The 18,610-nt window shown below is 32.5% G+C and overlaps 3 protein-coding genes across 5 annotated transcripts; 2 read left to right on the forward strand and 1 right to left on the reverse strand.

The window, feature by feature from the left end:
- The first annotated feature begins 372 nt into the window (after nt 1–372).
- On the forward strand, nt 373–6,077 carry LOC119190007 (LIM and senescent cell antigen-like-containing domain protein 1). The gene is given in 11 exon segments (XM_037440957.1): nt 373–529; nt 676–738; nt 1,997–2,110; nt 2,767–2,785; nt 2,787–2,880; nt 3,192–3,384; nt 4,125–4,159; nt 4,162–4,265; nt 4,607–4,723; nt 4,944–5,085; nt 5,375–6,077. Coding segments are annotated over 10 exon segments (1,017 nt in total). The 5' UTR covers nt 373–529; nt 676–730; the 3' UTR covers nt 5,566–6,077.
- An 826-nt stretch (nt 6,078–6,903) lies between these two features.
- Nucleotides 6,904–10,027, reverse strand: LOC119190006 (ATPase H(+)-transporting accessory protein 2-like). Its single transcript, XM_037440956.1, has 8 exons — nt 9,892–10,027; nt 9,681–9,811; nt 9,441–9,539; nt 8,978–9,121; nt 8,583–8,723; nt 8,375–8,504; nt 7,881–8,020; nt 6,904–7,664 (listed from the first exon to the last, which is right to left on the reverse strand). Exons 1-8 carry the CDS (start codon nt 9,971–9,973, stop codon nt 7,488–7,490), a joined length of 1,044 nt encoding a protein of 347 aa, XP_037296853.1. The 5' UTR covers nt 9,974–10,027; the 3' UTR covers nt 6,904–7,487.
- A 786-nt stretch (nt 10,028–10,813) lies between these two features.
- LOC115445056 (protein-lysine methyltransferase METTL21D) lies at nt 10,814–15,219 on the forward strand. 3 transcript variants are annotated; one of them, XR_005112739.1, is made up of 4 exons: nt 10,814–11,291; nt 11,494–11,689; nt 12,208–12,736; nt 13,418–13,627. XR_005112739.1 is itself a non-coding variant. In XM_030171144.2 (3 exons), the coding sequence occupies exons 1-3, from the start codon at nt 11,035–11,037 to the stop codon at nt 13,649–13,651; spliced, it is 687 nt and encodes a 228-aa protein (XP_030027004.2). In that variant the 3' UTR covers nt 13,652–15,219. The 3 variants fall into 3 exon arrangements, 1 of the variants encoding a protein (XP_030027004.2); XR_005112740.1 differs by having other exon boundaries at nt 11,074–11,410; nt 12,163–12,736; XM_030171144.2 differs by lacking the exon at nt 12,208–12,736 and having other exon boundaries at nt 11,035–11,291; nt 13,418–15,219.
- Nucleotides 15,220–18,610: the final 3,391 nt, after the last annotated feature.

Raw genomic sequence — 18,610 nt, forward strand, 5'->3', positions numbered from 1 at the left:
TTTCCCAAACAATCAAATATTTTATTTGAGAAAATAAAGTATTCGTTTAATCTTTCGGTGGAAATAGGTCAAACCAATACATTTCGACCCATCTGTAGAACAAAGTTTATTTGTAAAACACTGATTAACATTAACAGCATATGTTCGAAAAATTGTTACTAAGAATCAGTGTTTTACAATCAAGACTTTTCTACCGATGGGTCGATTGAATCAGAATTTAATACATTTTGAAAGTTAGAAACCTATCTATATATACATAGGTATATTTATTTTAGTTCCCTGCTTGGCGTTCAGATGTCGCTCAACGTTATGAAATGTCAAACTGAGAGTTGCCAGTCTATTTCCAGTATTATATATTAGTCTATGGGTATATTATAGAATACAGACCGTCTATGTACTGTAACTTCAAACTTTTTACTTTTTGTTTATACTATGAGTTGATAACATTTTTCAATCTGAAATATTTGTATTCTGTTACGTGTATCAACGATTGAACTTTAAAATCAGTAGTCGTCACAGCAAATATAAGGTAACTAAATATTTTTATGGTACAAAACTATGATCTATTTATACTTCATTACATCATTGAGTAGGCAGTGTATGAGTTTGAGCCCAATTAATTCTGTTTATGCAGCGTTTTGGGCATATTGATCAGCAATATTCTCTTTTCTACAGAAATTTTTGGGAGGATCACTTTGTTGTTACAGTTTACATACATAACAAGTGAAAAATGCCAGGGTAAGCGATGTATGGGAGTGGTTAACCTACTTCATACAGTTACTCATTATGGGCACTTACACACCTGTAATAAAAATCATTAATATCACGCGAAATCATGCCCGGAGCAATACCACACTGTCACAACATATCTTTTACACCATAAGTAACAAAAACTAATATTTGTTGTCCAATTTCATTGTCAGTTAACTCTTCTACTTTAATTATAATATTAACTTGACCTTTTGCTTTAAAATTATTCATGTTATTGGTGGTAATAATCATCTGGAAGTATTGATACATTTTTATTGTGATTAAGGAACATAATTTAAAAGCCCCATTTTGTATTTCATATTTTACAGTAATGCATATTTACATTTTATATTAGTAAAAAATATAAGGATAACTATCTTCATTCTTTTATCTTGTAACTGATAAAATTTCAGATTGAGAAAAGTAAACTAAAGATATAATTAATAAACATTTTCACTAGGATAAATGTATACATTTTGTATAGGAAGAGCCTATTTAATAGTAATGCATAAAATAGAAATCTTGACTACCAAAATCTATTGATATTAATGGTAATAATTGTAACTTAACTAGCATGAAGTTAATCACTTCATCTGCCTTCTACACATTCTATTACCTTTTGTTATCTCTAAACTAACTAATTACTTGCCTCAGGGCTGCCTTAACATAATAATTGGTTGCCTGAAAATTTTTTAAATTCCAATGAGCAATAGTTGAATTCTTTTGAGATTAGTAATTTATCAATGAGAATGTTGACAATTATTAAAAAAAATAGATGTTAAGAAAGTACTGATTTATATTTGTCATAATTTATTTTATAATATTTTTAAAAAAAATTGTAACAAAAACATAAATCCGATAATTCCACTTATTATTCTTACCTAAAGTGCTATTTGCTTGCGTTAGCTCAGTTATCAGGTGACTAAACAAGGTATAAGTTTCCTGTTGTAATTCTTCCTTGAATTTAATTTAAACACAGGTCATATTACATACCATATTTAGTGATATTAATATAATATACAGGTTAGTATTTTTATAGTGCATAGTTTTAGGAATATTTGGTTCCGTTTCAATTAAGAAATCTGTATTTGCTCGCAAAATTAGTGTAATCTGTAATAACCACATTTTTTCTATCAGGTGCAATGTTCACAAGGCCATTTTCTCATAAATATAATAGTCCCTAACAGTCCTCAAATACAATGGATCGGAATTATATGATAAGTATATTGTATAATTTTTTTTACAGATTAGCAACCATGTCTCTTGATAATATGTTTTGTACCCGCTGCTCAGATGGCTTTGAACCAAATGAGAAAATTGTAAATTCCAATGGAGAACTTTGGCATACTAATTGTTTTGTGTAAGTCAGATTTTTTGCTTACTGATTTTATTTTTAGCATTTTCATATTAAATTAAATGATTCTATCCTATTTTTGGTCATAATTTTTTTTATTCTATAATGCAATATGAAATATTTTGCACTGCAGGAAAAAATAATAATTATATAATAATATCAGCCCTGTATTATATACTTGCCCACTGCTGAGCATGGGCCTTCTCTACTACTGAGGAGGGATTAGGCCTTAGTCCACCATGCTAGCCTAGTGCGGATTGGTAGACTTCACATACCTTCGAAATTCCTATAGAAAACTTCTCAGATGTGCAGGTTTCCTCACAATGTTTTCCTTCACCGTTAAAGCGAAGGACAATTCACAAAGAATATATACATGATTTTAGAAAATTCAGAGGTGTGTGCCCTTGGGGTTTGACCCCTGCAGACATTCGTCTTGTCAGTCCGTTCCACACCAAACTAGGCTATCGCTGCTTGTAATACAATAATATAACATAATTTATTGTATCATGACATTTATTTTCTGAAAGATTATAATCTGCCAGAATTTAATTGTTTCTTGAAGGCCAAAATTACTACATAGTGCCCAATTCAAACCAAATAGCTTAAAAAATACTCATATTAAATAATGATTAAAAATTATAATCTTTAATATTATGTTTCAGATGTGCCCAATGTTTCCGGGGTGTTTCCAGAGGGAATATTTTATGAATTTGAAGGACGCAAGTATTGCGAACGCGATTTCCAGGTGCTATTTGCACCATGCTGTGGAAAATGCGGTAAATAAACCTTTTGAATACAATAAACAGAATCAATAGAAAAAAATTGAAATGGCTTTAACCACCGAACCATATTACATTATTATCATACTCTGATTCAATCTTGGCTATTTTCACTATATCCAATAAATAAAAAAATATTAGTACGGCAAATAAAAATTCAGCTAAAATTTTTTACTTGAATAAAAACTGAAGAATTTACTAAAATTTTCAATACAACATAAAACATTAGCCTAAGGATGTAGGTCTCAATCCTAATTACTGTTAGTATTTAATGACGTTAAGGTTAGTCTATTATATAATTTAAACAGGTGAATTTGTAATTGGACGCGTCATCAAGGCCATGAACGCCAATTGGCACCCGGCTTGCTTCCGTTGTGAAGAGTGCAATATGGAGCTGGCTGATGCTGGTTTCATTAAACACGGTGGCCGAGCGCTCTGCCACAGTTGCAATGCTCGCATCAAGGCCGACGGATTGCAGAACTACATGTGCCATAAGTGCCAGTAAGTATAAACTGTGCCATTTTATGCGTTAATAATAGAATTAAGTCTTTATGTTGAACTGCTCACAGCTTCACCCGCATCAAAGTTTTCCGGGATAATAGTCCCGCTATAATACTTTCCCGCGATAGAAAGTAGCCTGTATCCATCTCCGGGTCTCGAACTGTTTCCATACCACCTACAAATTTAATTGAAATTAGTTTGGTAGTTTTTGAGTGAATTGCATTCAGATAGGTAGACACATGCGACAGGGTACTTTGTTTTATGATATATTTTTAGAACTTTTTAAGAGGAACTATTGCTTTATAGAGGTATTAGTTGTGTATATTATTTAGTCGTTTTAATGCAGCGCACGCAGCAGCTCTCACAAGGAATAAATTTTCTCGTTTTTGTAACATTCTTCATTGATGCTCCTAATGATCATAGCTTGATGTTATATAGCCTATAGCTGTCCTAGATAAATAGGCTATACATAATATAATACTAAAAGAATTTTTCAATTAAAACCAGTAGTTCCTGAGAATAACGCGCTTAAACAAATAAACAAACTCTTTAGCTTCATAGTATGGTTTTCTTTTTTCTATTATGGTATGTTTTAGATGTTATTGTTTCATAAATTTTTGTTTCATTATTAAGTATAGGAATAGGAAACATTCATAAAATTAACAATAGAGTATAATATTCTACATACTATGAATATACTCTATTCTTCAATGTACTATTACTGCGATTTTACATTGTAGTGGTGTGATCGATGGGGAACCACTCCGCTACCGCGGGAAGTGTACCACGGTTACCACTTCACGTGCGCAACTTGTGGAGTAGAGCTGGATCATACTGCCAGAGAGGTGAAGCATCGTCCAGGCTACGCTGCTAATGACGTGGTGAGTCTAGTTCTTCTATCTTTATTAAGATGCCTTATGGTCGATTTTAATAAACTATCCCAATCTCTATTTGCAGATCAATGCAACTTTATTCTTATTAGTCCCATTTTCCTTGCAAATCCAAAAGTGGCTGTTTGCATTGTTTACTGTAATAGGACATAAAATGTGTTTCAGTAGGCAATATAAAACTGGACGTCGATTTCATCATGCAGAAGACTAAAATTTATAGTACTCCATTTTTTTGATTTTCGGTGTGAAAATCAGTTCAATAATGTATTTATTCTTGTTCTCTAAGTTGATATTTGGTAGATTATTGGAATAATAACTTTTTTTTCTTCCAGAACAATCTATTCTGCCTTCGTTGTCACGATAAAATGGGCATTCCGATTTGTGGAGCTTGTCGCCGTCCTATTGAAGAGAGAATTGTTACGGCGTTGGGAAAACACTGGCATGTTGAGGTAACAACTTAAATTATTTGGTATTTTTAATAATATTGTTGTGTTACATTATTATCCTATAAATCATGCCTTTAAAAAAAACAGTATAAAAATATAGGGTTCGTTTATTAAGATGCAGTTGCGGGGCTTTAACCATTATAGTGACAGCAAATTTTAATAGAAGATTGTCCCTAATTTTTTAAAAGCATTTCTTAACATTTGTGGTGAATTCTCTTTACAGCATTTTGTGTGCGCCAAATGCGAGAAACCGTTCCATGGTCATCGACATTATGAGAAGAAGGGACTTGCTTATTGCGAACAGCATTACCACCAGCTGTTCGGCAATTTATGTTATGTATGCAACCAAGTTATTGCTGGTGACGGTAAGTTATTTATATATATTTCAAAACAAATATTTAATTTTGATTACGAAATACACCTAAATTCCGGTTAACATAATTTTTATGTTTATTGGCATTTAAGTTTTGTCAGTGGCTGTCCTAAAATTTTGTAAAATTGTGATACTCTCTGGGTTAAGGTTAAGGTTAATGGGTTAAGCTCAGTAGACTTGTGTATTTTAGGACTTAATCATAAATATGACCCAAGATTTGTATAGTAGGTTACAGGTCTCGACTTTGCGAGTAAATGATGTATTATGTACTACGATTGCAGTGTTTACGGCGCTGAACAAGGCGTGGTGCGTGCATCACTTCGCGTGCTCGGTGTGCGACGCGGCGCTGAGCACGCGCAGCAAGTTCTACGAGTACGACGAGCGGCCCGCGTGCCGCCGCTGCTACGAGAAGTTCCCCGCCGAGCTGCGCCGCCGCCTGCGTCGCGCGCATCACTACACCGTGCGCCGCTAGGAGCGTCTGCGCATTGCCTTCCCTTATTCCATATTTGCTTGTTATAAATTATTTAATCGACAAATAACAAGTTACGAGTTATATTTGCGTATCTTTGGTGCTTAATAAATTTTATATTAGACTATATAGATCTGGGTACTATGTTCAATTTGCATTTAATAATGACAGCTGCAAGATTCGAATTCTGTTATACAAACATTAACAGCTGAAATCAATTGAAGTATGATCAATTAATGTACTGTAGGTACTTTTAATACCTATCTCGCCTCTACTATTCAAATAATGTGCCTTACAAAATTGTATGATTATAAATTCCAAATAATATGAAGTAATTGTTATTATTTTCTAAAATATATTTAACTAAGATAGTTGTAAGAGTATATGTGACTACTATAATATTTGCACAATTGTAAGTTTTATCAACTGACATATTTTTGTAGCTTAAAAATATACTAACTTTATTTTAACACAGTAAAATTAAATACAATTAATTAAATAATATTACTAAACAATAAAGTAGTTTTCAATTATTTCTTAAGGATTTGAATAGGTGTAGCCCTTGGGACATTGACGATTTACTTATAAATTCGCGTACAAAATGGGAATCGAAAGACAGGCTTCACTCACAAATGTGAAAACATGAATTGAAAAGTGTTTTGATAATTTCTTGAGATATTTATTTGAATCGATTTTTTTATTTGTCGTCGTTTTAAAAGTTTATATATTTTTTTAAATGCATTTTCTAATATTGTCTTATCTATAATGGTAGAAATCTCAACATCAAAATATGACCCTGTGGGTAAATTCTCAAAACATGTTTTGGGGGTAAATTACATCTTTCCATATACATATTATACTATAATTCTTTTTGATTACTTCCTTGTTTGCATGCCTATCTATACCAAAGGCAATATAACACTAACTTAGAACCTATACAAAGTAATATTATATAAAGCTGAAGAGTTTATTATTTTGTTTGAACATACTAATGTCGCGATTTTTTTTCCCTAATAGAAAGCTACATTACTCCCGAGTGCTATATACTTCAATGGCCATAGACTACTTTTTATCCCGGGAAAATATGCGAGACTTTTATACAGGAAAACTTTTTCACGCGGATAGAGCCGCGAGCGACACTATATAAAAAGAGATATGAATATTTCTAAAAACTTTAAACAAAGAGCATTACAATACTACGGAAAGTTCAAACCAATTACTGTTGCACTCTTTTGCAGCTCATAATTTGAGATGTGATTTTCGGTGTGGAATAAAACATTTCATTTATGAAATAGGTTGTGCCGTCGAATGAATTTACGGTAAATTAAAAAATAAACAAAGTCAAATAAAGGGAATGTATTTATTTTAAATATGTGAATAATTCAGGGCACAACATTGTAAATTACTGCAATGGGTAGTATGTAACATTAAGTTGAGTTTTAATTCTTTATTAATTTCAAGCAAACTTGAAAACATCTTGCAGTTTCATTACTCATGTAGGTACCACAGAACCAAACTTATAGGTGACGACTTTGTACATTTATATTCAAAATAAATAAAAATATTTAACATTTTCAACAAAGTTATTTTTATATATCTAATAAAACTATTTATACAATGTCTGTGACATTACACTTATACCGAGAAGTAGGTTGGTATTATAATGGATAGTTGACTTGGATGCCTAATTATTTCAACGACACAAACATCCAACACAATAACATGATAAGCCAAGATAACTTACTACTAAGTTAGGTAATTCAAGTAGATGACAGAACTTGTTTTTACATTACACTTGTTTTCATTTTACTCATTGCTAAATGAAACTTTGTAGAGTAACAAGGGCAATGTTTTATATAATACTGCGGTTAGAACTTATTCAAAAGTGTACTCTATTTTTTGAACAGCCCTTACACACTACATTTTTAGTTATCCTTCTTCATCCTAGTGCTTGTCATGCGGTAGATGATGGAATCCCTGCCAGGGTCCATATCCATCAGAGCATATACGATAGCGACCAGCGTGAATGCGAACACTACGCCGAACCACAATATAATATTGAATATTGCGGCATAGTCAGCGGAATATCCATCGTCTTCAGTCTGTTAAAAAATACAAAATAAACACATATTATAAGAAAATCACATTTTATGTGGATAACATATTATTTAAATATGTAATAAAAAAAGCTATCCCCCTTAGATCTTGATTCACATATTAACATATCATTGAATTATTTGCACTCAACTACCCTAATGAATATTGTTCACTTGATATTGATAAACAGTAAATTACATAAAGCATAAAGATATACTTACAGAATTCTTCAGTTCTACTCTGTCAGGAAGGGAACGGACAGCACGACGAGTGTGGGCAACATCGGTAGTAACGGCTGTGACTAGTGCTGAACCATCATAGGCCTTTACAAATGCTTTAGTAAGATCTTCAAGCGCCTCACCTATAAAAACACGTAGTTTATATTACACAAACTTACTCATTTAGTACCAAAATTTCACTTTGTTACTGGTGTACACCTGTAACTAACAAAAAAACATTTTTTTTTGTAATTCCTTAGTTTGTTGTGGATATAGCAAAATGTCGATAAAATTTCAATGATTGCTATTGTAAGCCTGTCAATCGTTAAATAGATTTAGATGACAATTATTTAGAATATACTAAATCCTACATGCATTCTCTCCAGGTAAAATTCACAATTGGGCTAATTGTTCTATGAAATGGATTTCATGAGGAGTTAGTAATTACATTATGTTTCTAATTACAAAAATATGTATAAAAATAATACTGAACTCACCCAACAACTTCTTAGCCTCTTTAGTTTGCAAGGAGTTGGGTCCATGGAAGTCTGACAAGGCATGCAGGGAACGGAATCTGAAGTTATAGATGTCAATAATGTTGTCTGCACTTACTACTCCAGATTCAATCTGAAAATATGAAAGAAATATAAATATAGGCTTTGATGTTTGTAACATTTACAATAAATAACCCTTAAAATTATTAACCTTTTGTGTTATTGCTTTCAATACAGCCAGCTCATACAAGAATTGGACATCCTCTTCAACTGTGTATTTCAAATGTTGCAAGCTTTGTTTTGTGACCTTGGGCACAGCAATTTCACCAAAGACATCAGAGTAAGTTGCCAGCTGTAAATGAACAATTTGAGAGTATATACAAATTTAAGCCACTGCTTAACATAGCAATCATTATTAGTTTTGAATATTATTATTATCACCAAGAATGTGAATACCATAAGAAAGAGTAACATAATGTAGAATTAAAAGCTGGTTCCAAAGTGTTTTCTATGAAATCTAAAGCAACCATCTACTTTTATTCAAAGTTATTCTTAGACATAATGTATTGAGCATGATATGTCATAAATTCATAGAATAATTCTTACATCTTCCGGGTTGTTCAGGTTAAAGTTAACCAATTTGTTGCCTCCGTTTGTGAACCTCTGCTTGATTCTGTGTTTGAGTTCATCATATGTGTCAGGTTCATACTCATCTACAGTCAATGGGAAGGTCTTTGACTTTAAACCGGCCTGGAATTATTAACAAAAGTACATCAATTTAAATTAATTAATATATGTACACAAAACAATAAAGCTTTCAAATGTGTGTGACATTAAATCAAAGTTTAATGCTATTATAAAAATAGATTTTATATCATTTTATATTTTATCAGCATCAAATAATAATGTAGGCTGATTGCACATTATAATGAGTTCATGAAATATGAGCAATATTAATATGGGCTATATTATTAAACATGAATTGTGTTACTCCTCAAACTTGTCTGTGTTTTACATATACCTTTCCTATGTCCTGTAACTGTTATAACTATTATATCAGCATACTTACTGCACTACCAAGGCTAGAAACACCATCAATGTAAACTTCAACAACAGCCTCTGGCGTGTTAAAGGGATCGATTATCGACAATCCATTCCATTCAGAGTTCTGAAAAAGGAATACACAATTATTTCAAAATAATCATTCATCCTAAAGCTTACTACGCCCTTGTCACCAGATTTTATGTAATCCTGAAATTAAGCTTATAAGACTTTTTTTATTACTTCAACAAATAGAAAGATGACATACCTCTTCCACGGAGAGTCCACAAGAAGCTGAAAACACTTCCTTAAGGGTACTCTCCAAGACTTTACTTTGTCCATTAAAACTTAGGGAGTCTGGACTGTATAGAATGCTAAATTCGCCCGCAGCATTCGTTCCTGAAAGTATAAAATAAAAGTAATAACAAGGACACAATATGTATAGTGTATTATTTAAAAAAAATAGGCAATAAACTCACCAATAATGGATAAAATCAAGGAAAACCAAAAGGGGACCATGGTCACAGCCATTTTGTTCGGAAATAAATGACTGACTGTCATATGATTAAAGTCTTACCTATTAAAAAAATGTATAGACAACAATGTTACCAACACCAAATTATAAAATAAGGGATCATATTGTTTTTGATAAAAATGCAATAATTTAATACAGGGTCCAATTGCTTTTATTCTGGCTAGAAAAAATATTTATCGTGAATTTATAGTATTTTAATATTTAAATTCTTGAACAGATTTATTGTGCATTTAATTCGACTCATGATATAAATTTATCGATTTTACTTGGCAATCGATTTCGCATTTCATCGTTCGACACCACTATCAGTCATATGTCAGTTTTCAAAATCTTTAATTCTGTTTGTTTCCATATACAGTAGAACCCGTTTAATACGATCACGCTTAATACGATTTCTCGCATAATACGCCATTTTGCATCAGTCCCTGCAACTTGAGACATCTTTTCATACATTCTTTAACGCATAATACGATTCGTCATCCCGTTTAATACGCCCTAACGCCAACACATATTACCTCTGCGGTAGCGGCCAGCGGACTGACTGAACTGCGGCGAACTACAAAAGTTAAACTACGTTGAAAATCTTGTAATTGCTAATGCCTCAAAATCTTTTTGTCAAACTAAAATAAGTGATTATTTTAAATAACGTGATAGATACACAGCATTTTATACAACGTACATAATTTTTAAATTTACAATTCAATACCTAATATTAATTCAAACTTATGTAGTAGATCCGTTTTTTATTTCCCTATATAACGCATAATACGCTTTCCCGCTTAAGACGCGTTTTTGGTTGAGTCCCTGTGAAATCGTCTTAAACGGTTTTACTGTATATTATAATTCTCTTTGGTTTGTCGGTTTCATTCTGCTTATAAAAAAATGAAGGTTAATTTAATAATCTTATAAAATCTGATTTATTTTAAAATTAAATTATTTATTAAGTTTAAAGTATTAAATTGAACAGCCTATAATTGCTATTTATTCGACAAATAAGTAAATCATAAAAAAATAAATTGTGAAGTTGAGAAATCAGTTGTCCGTAATAATTTTTTGTTCTAATCTTATGGATTTACTATAAAACGAAATGTCTCGCAGAAAACCTAGTTTTCTTACCAATGATTTGTTTCCGAGAGAAATCGATATCGAAGTATGTTTGAAAACATTAAAAATATATCAAAAAATTGAAGGTGATGTAAACTGTGTTGTATGGGATGCTTCTCTAGTATTGGCAAAATATCTTGAAACTATGTGTCACCAGAAATCAGATTTTCTAAGCGGTATAAAAGTTTTGGAGCTGGGAGCTGGGCTAGGGGTTGTGGGCCTTGCAGCTGCTACTTTAGGGTTAGTAAGCAATTTAGTAACATCTTAGATGTGTAATTCTTAAATAAATTGGCATTTTTACTATTATATTAGAATTAAGACATTTGGTTTTGGGAAAGTACAGAGCCAGAAATTCCAAGGTGGGTATTTAAATATTAATTGCTTTAACAATACTTATATGAATTATAGTTTGATTCCAATTATAATGAAATTAAAATTTCAGAGCCCAAGTAACACTTACAGACTTACCTGAGGCAATGACTTTGCTTCGTTTAAATATAAATGAAAACAAGGCAAAAATCTCCAGTATGGGAGGATATGCCACGGCAGAATCTCTTGTTTGGGGCGAAGGCAGTTCAGAGATATATAAAGATGAATGGGACATGATTGTATTAGCTGATTGCGTGTACTATGAAGAGGTAATTGTTAATAATCTATATTAATATATAGAGCTGAAAAATTTGTTTGTTTTTTCAACATGCTAATCTCAGTTATTACTGGTTGGAATTGAAAAATTCTATTAGAGTTGGATAGCCTATTCATCAAGGAAGGCTATAGACTATATAACATCACATTTTGACCAATTAGAGCTGAATAATAATGAAAAATGTTACAAAAAATAAGAAAATTGATTCCTTGTGAGCGCTTCCATTGCATGCACTGAGGTTAAAATTATTAAAATTATGGAACAAATATGTATGACAAAATTTTTCCACTTCTTCTTGGTTGTTACACTTTTGAGAGTGGTAGTTTAATAGTCATCATGTAGCGTTTTCCGAAGCAGATGCAATGAGCCTGACAATCTCTCTCCACATCTCTCTGTAAGAGGTTATTCTGGTGTACTCATCTACGGTCATGGCAGTTCATGGCAGATTTAACCTGATCATTCCAGCGCAACATCCTTCCCTGTGATTGAGTGCCTTCAACCTTGTCCTAGATGACAAGACATTCTATGGACTGGTTGCCTTGCCTAGAAACATGTCTAATGAAATCAAGAATGCAGGACTGTATTAAGGCGGATAGACACTTAAAGAAATATATACATATTATAAAATAAACTCACCTGTATTAATATGATAAACTCAAATACTATCCAATGGATTTTGATGAAATTTGGTATAGAGGTAGTTTGAGAACCTGGGGAGGACATAAGCTACTTCTATCCTGGAAAATTATACTCTATGTAGATCCAATATAAAAATTCCTTTAAGCTCATTTAAAGTTGGTATGATATCACTTATTTAAGCTGAAATTAAACTTGGAAAGTTTTGTTTTTAAACATTGTGACAGATTTTTCTAATTGAAATTATATATGTAATTATTTAAATAATTTTATAAATAATAAGTTTACCCTCATAATCGAAATCACGACGAGAACCGCAAGGGACAGGGAATAATGCTAAATGCTGGAGGCCTTCTGACAAAAGAACTAACTTTAAAGAGGACTGCTGTGGAAGACAGCTAAAGTTAGTTTGAAAATAAATTTACTTTTTTATTAGTAAATAAAGGCTTTTGATTTTAAACTTAATCTTAGGGGCCGTTCAAGTATGACGTAACGTAATTTGGGGGAGGGTGGCAGGTCTCGTAACACGTTACGATGCGTTACAGGAGTCTCGTACAAAGCGTTATGTAACATTGTTTTTTTTATTTTAAAACAATAACAAACGTATTATAGCGATTTTCTGGTATTTTGCGTAATTGTGAATATTCCAAAATAATGGTCACTTTAGAGTTACATAACTTTGAAGGAGGAGCGGGAGCGTACAGGAAAACGTTACGGCGCGTTACATGGAGGAAAAATTGGGGGTCAAAAATCTTCAAAAATTGCTTTACGTAATAATTGAACGGCCCTTTATGGAATTATAATTAGTTTTATATGCCGACATCCTTGCCAGAAAATGTACAATGCCATTGCATAGTGTAAAGTCATTGTGTGCTTTAAATTAATCGTATATTTTACAAAACATGGCATAATATCTAGAAACCGTTAGCAAGACGTATTGATATCATATGTAGACCGTATTAGTTTCAAGTTTTTGGCTGGAATCTACTTTGTACATACAATATAAATGTACTATAATACTTTTAGTATCCACCACTTATTTCACAGAAATCATTTTGCTAACTGTGTGTATGAAATTTTCCAGGCTATTGACCCATTGATAGAAACACTGCAAAATTTAAATTCTTCAACTAATAAGAGGATGGTCATATATTTGACTCAAGAACTCCGAGATTCAGAAGTACAGAAGCAATTATGGGACAAATTTTATACAAAATTGACTAATATTTTTAATGTAATAAAAATACCAGAAGAGGAACAACATGCCAATTATCGAAGTGAAGATATCATATTATTAAAGATAAGCAAAAAAATTTAGTAAAGATTTAATAAAATTAAGAAGGACACCTTAACGAAACATATTCTCATAACTATATTCCTGTGTCATTCCAATCAAGATAAATATTTATCCATAGGTTATATATAGCACCATGAGTGAGTACATACAATTATTTATAAGTACTTTCAAGTTGCAGTTTAGATATGAATATAATCTAGCAAAGATCTCGTCGCCTCTGGGGCTTTGCGTCTTCGATCGTCACCACTCACCAGTGCAATTGGGTCGGGCGGCGTGTCGACAACGACGGGTATCGATCACGAAATAGACGGCAGGGGTCACGTTCGATCCTACATTCGACAAAAGAATAAACCGCAACAAGATGTTCGCCCTCTATGGGAATGTTGGTGAGGGAATATTGAGACTCCAGGCTTGTCGTTACTTTTGTGACAAGCCTTCGTCTACGTCTACGTCTTCGTACAAATTAGTATAATATAGTATTTCCAGGGTCGATGCGTATAATTGTATGAGTTAATTACGTATAAAAACTTATCTAAAGTGCGATCAATCATACGTAAGCACTTATATAATTTTCTAGAATAAAATAGCACAAATCATAACAAAATAATACATATCAAAAGATATAAGTATTCTTACTTTAAAAAAAGTATTAAAAACAGACGTAAACAAGGTACAACTGGCTGTGAAGTTACGGTAGGGCTAGGCGGTGCAGAGCATCGGGTACACGGGGCCATCGGACCCCGATCAGTGACCCTTTTTTTCTGTCACTACCCCGTGAAAACTAACAAAGTATAGTAAGCGTGTAAAGCATACACATATCATTTTATATTATAACATTCAATAAAATAACCTCCTCCTTTTTTTGAAGTCGGTTAATAAAATAAGTTACAGCATCTGATATGTGTGCTCCTAATAGGTGTACACACATTTACTATACAGAACGTCATATTTAAAATCTAAAACATAATATTGAAAAGGTACTTACAAGATAATATGAAGTATTTAAATCATTGTAAAAATTGTGTAATAAATAACTAGGTATCCCTCAAAATTTGGTAGGTAGATACGTACTAAAACGAATTTTCGCGTATATGTCAATGGAACTTTTTTGGACTAAAAATTGGATAGAAGGCGAGAACATTCAATTCTATGTTCAGTGTAATAAACCACAGCCCACTTACTTATTGTATTACCGATCCATTTTCAGTGGCAAGATATAGGAAAGATTGGGACATTTACAGGAATAAAGATTTTCGCAGATTCCGGGATCATGACGTTCAGGAATTGCCACAAATAGAGATCTGTTAACCATTTTTTTATACGAGCATGGAAAAATTACCCCACTGCACCTGTATATCCCAAAAGAAGGGGTGAAATTGTAGGCGGATGGTTTGAAACTGATCAATGTTGGTATTGTTGAGCCTCTATCCCGACCACGATAAATTTCTCGTATAATGAACATTATCTCATTTCGAACTATAAATATATAGAATGAATAATTTTATTCGAATACTAGACTTGCAAAATAAAAAGCAAGTATCTGACAATTGTAATGTTTTACGCCCGAAATTAATAATGTATCTACTATCCAAGACAGAAACCTATCTTAGATTGCCGACTATCTTTCGATTGGTCTCCTATCGGCATGCCAATATCCTAACTCGCCTATCCTTGCTTGCCTTCAACGATAGATTGCTGGCAATCCTTTCCAGATGCGTTCCCTCCTGACCATTCCATTTTATGCAGAATATTCCATTCGTAAAAAAAACTTTTGTATTTTCCATACAAACTATTCGTTTCAATATTTGCCTAATTGCGACTTGGAGTAATAAAAAATATTTTATGTATTTTAGCCCTCAAAAGAAATAATTAATAATTAGTACATGTCATATTTAAGATACAAACTTTTTAATTAGTTTCAAAATGGAACGTGAGTAATGTGGTTGCTGACATATTTTGACACTGAAGTTTAATAACATTGTTCATAATATATTAATAAATCTTTAAAGGATTTAGTTTTTAGTATGAAGTACGCAGTAAACTTGGTGCCATATAATAATAATTGGACTCTGTACACATTATCCAGTGTTATGGAACAAATTACAATTCCGTTATACGTAATTGTTGCATAACTTTAACCGTTTATGCAGCGCACGCAACGGAAGCTCTCAAAAGTAATCAATTTTAGCCGTTTTTGGTCCCATTGGTCATAGTGTGATGATATACATATACCCTATAATAGCCATCCTCAATAAATGGGCTATCCAACACTACAAGAATTTTTCAATTCGAACCGGAAGTTCCTGAGACCAGCGCGTTCAAACGAACATACTCTTCAGCTTTATATAATAGTATAGATAATGTATGGAAATTTTGCCTGTTTCTATGTTTTAACTTTCAACTAATAAAACTATGTTAATTTGTAATTATTATTTTGAATTACAAATGTAGATAAGCAATAAAATAAATAGCAGTGATTGTAAAGGTATTTTATTTTACTAACGCCCGAAATTAATAACCAATCCTAATCGAATGTCTGCTATCTAAGACTGATAATTCATTCGTTTTTATGGATAAAGCATGCCAATAACCTATCCATAGATTGAGTAAGCTATCTCTAACAATAATCGATCTTTGAGAGGACGGATTACAAATCATAGATTACCCTCTGTTTGAAAATGACAGTTTACGCTTGCCAATACTCTATCTACCCGTTTTGACATTTGATTTGATTGTTGTAAACAATCGCATTTTTCAATCGGACCAATTCCTCAGTTTACTCCATATGTTTTGAATATCGCTTACACTGATTTTAAAAGAAACAAAAAGGCAATGGAAATATCCATATTCTCTAGTGACAGTGACGACAGTGATTTGGAGGGACTAGCGATACTGATAGCGAAACTGAAAGTCGCGCTTCATCACGGGTAATGAAAAGCGTGAACTACATGCAGACCCTGGATGAGTTTGATTTCATGTATAGATTAGGCTTTCGAAATCTGCTTGCCAATCATTGTTAGTTAAACTGATGCCGTATATCCGTGTTACTTCTATGTACAAGGTAAATAATTTTTGATATTATTCACAAAAAATACCGTACCTACCGAACTATTAGATAGGTACTAACAAGGGGCAATTGCATCGTTTTTACAGGAACTATGGCGTTTCTCCATTCCATCAACTTTTGCTGAGGAATAGGAAATATTTATATTATCTTTTTCAGGACATTTGATACATGGAAGCGTCGCTTCCTGTGATTGAATTGACATTACGTTTATCTTTACCTAAAGTTCAAGCAATAATAATTGCAACTGCAGTTTTGCACAATATTTGTCGGAATCACAGGTTAGAGGAAATTCCAATCGAAGTGGAGTTATCAACTGCTGATATTATTAATTATGAGAACAATATAGAGAATCAAGATGTTGGAGAAAGAACAGCATTAACAATTAACTTCTTTACTTAGTAAAATAAAATACCTTTGCAATCACTACTATTTAGTTTTATTGATTATCTACATTTGTAATTCAAAGTAACAATTATTACAAATTAACATAGTTTTATTAGTTAAAAGTTAAAATCATAGAAACAGGTAAAATTTCCATACATTATCTATACTATAATTATATAAAGCTGAAGAGTATGTTTGTTTATTTGTTTGTTTGAACGCGCTGATCTCAGGAACTTCCAGTTCGAATTGAAAATTCTTTTAGTGTTGGATAGCCCATCTATTGACGATGGCTATTATAGGGTATATATCATCACACCATGACTAATGGGACCAAAACGGGTAAAATTGATTACTTTTGAAAGCTTCTGTTGCGAGCGCTGCGTAAACGGTTAAAGTTATGCAACAATTATGTATAACGGAATTGTAATTTGTTCCATAACACTGGATAATGTGTACAGAGTCCAATTATTATTATAGGGCACCGAGTTTACTGCGTACTTCATACTAAAACTAAATCCTTTAAAGATTTATTAATATATTATGAACAATGTTATTAAACTTCAGTGTCAAAATATGTTAGCAACCACATTACTCACGTTCCATTTCAACTAATTAAAAGTTTGTACCTTAAATATGTCATGTACTAATTATTAATTATTTCTTTTGAGGGGCTAAAATGCATAAAATATTATTTTATTACTCCAAGTCTTATTTTTAGCAATTGGGTAAATATTTAAACGAATAGTTTGTATGGAAAATACAAGAAGTATTTTTTACGAATGGAATATTCTGCATAAAATGGAATGGTCAGGAGGGAACGCATCTGGAAAGGATTACTAGCGATCTATCGTTGAAGGCAAGCAAGGATAGGCGAGTTAAGATATTGGCATGCCGATAGGAGAGCAATCGAAAGATAGTCGGCAATCTAAGATAGGTTTCAGTCTTGGATAGCAGATACATTATTAATTTCGGGCGTAAGTAAAGAAGTTATTTGTTAATGCTGTTCTTTCTCCAACATCTTGATTCTCTATATTGTTCTCATAATTAATAATATCAGCAGTTGATAATTCCACTTGGGTTGGAATTTCCTCTAGCCTGTGATTCCGACAAATATTGTGCAAAACTGCAGTTGCAATTATTATTCGTTTGAACTTTAGGTAAAGATAAACGCAATGTCAATGCAATCACAGGGAAGCGACGTTTCCATGTACCAAATGTCCTGAAAAAGATATATAAATATTTCCTATTCCTCAGCAAAAGTTGATGGAATGGAGAAACACCATAGTTCCTGAAAAAACGATGCAATTGCCCCTTGTTAGTACCTATCTAATAGTTCGGTAGGTAGGGTATTTTTTGTAAATAATGTCAAAAATTATTTACCTTGTACATAGAAGTAACACGAATATACGAGATCAGTTTAACTAACAATGATTGGCAAGCAGATTTCGAAAGCCTAATCCAAACGTGAAATCAAACTCATCCAGGGTCTGCATGTAGTTAACTCTTTTCATTACCCGTGATGAAGCGCG

Source organism: Manduca sexta, chromosome 21 (assembly GCF_014839805.1).
Source record: "Manduca sexta isolate Smith_Timp_Sample1 chromosome 21, JHU_Msex_v1.0, whole genome shotgun sequence".
NCBI classification, from domain to species: Eukaryota; Metazoa; Arthropoda; class Insecta; order Lepidoptera; family Sphingidae; genus Manduca; species Manduca sexta.

Excerpts from the sequence above, each read along its gene's own strand:
- LOC119190006 (XM_037440956.1), bottom strand. The coding sequence starts at position 9,973 with ATGACAGTCAGTCATTTATTTCCGAACAAAATGGCTGTGACCATGGTC. Across the intron at positions 8,724-8,977 it reads ACCTGAACAACCCGGAAGAT|CTGGCAACTTACTCTGATGT; the intron begins GTAAGAATTATT and ends GTTCATTTACAG. Across the intron at positions 8,505-8,582 it reads TGAAAGCAATAACACAAAAG|ATTGAATCTGGAGTAGTAAG; the intron begins GTTAATAATTTT and ends TCATATTTTCAG.
- LOC115445056 (XM_030171144.2), top strand. The coding sequence starts at position 11,035 with ATGTCTCGCAGAAAACCTAGTTTTCTTACCAATGATTTGTTTCCGAGA. Across the intron at positions 11,292-11,493 it reads CTTGCAGCTGCTACTTTAGG|AGCCCAAGTAACACTTACAG; the intron begins GTTAGTAAGCAA and ends TTAAAATTTCAG. Across the intron at positions 11,690-13,417 it reads ATTGCGTGTACTATGAAGAG|GCTATTGACCCATTGATAGA; the intron begins GTAATTGTTAAT and ends GAAATTTTCCAG.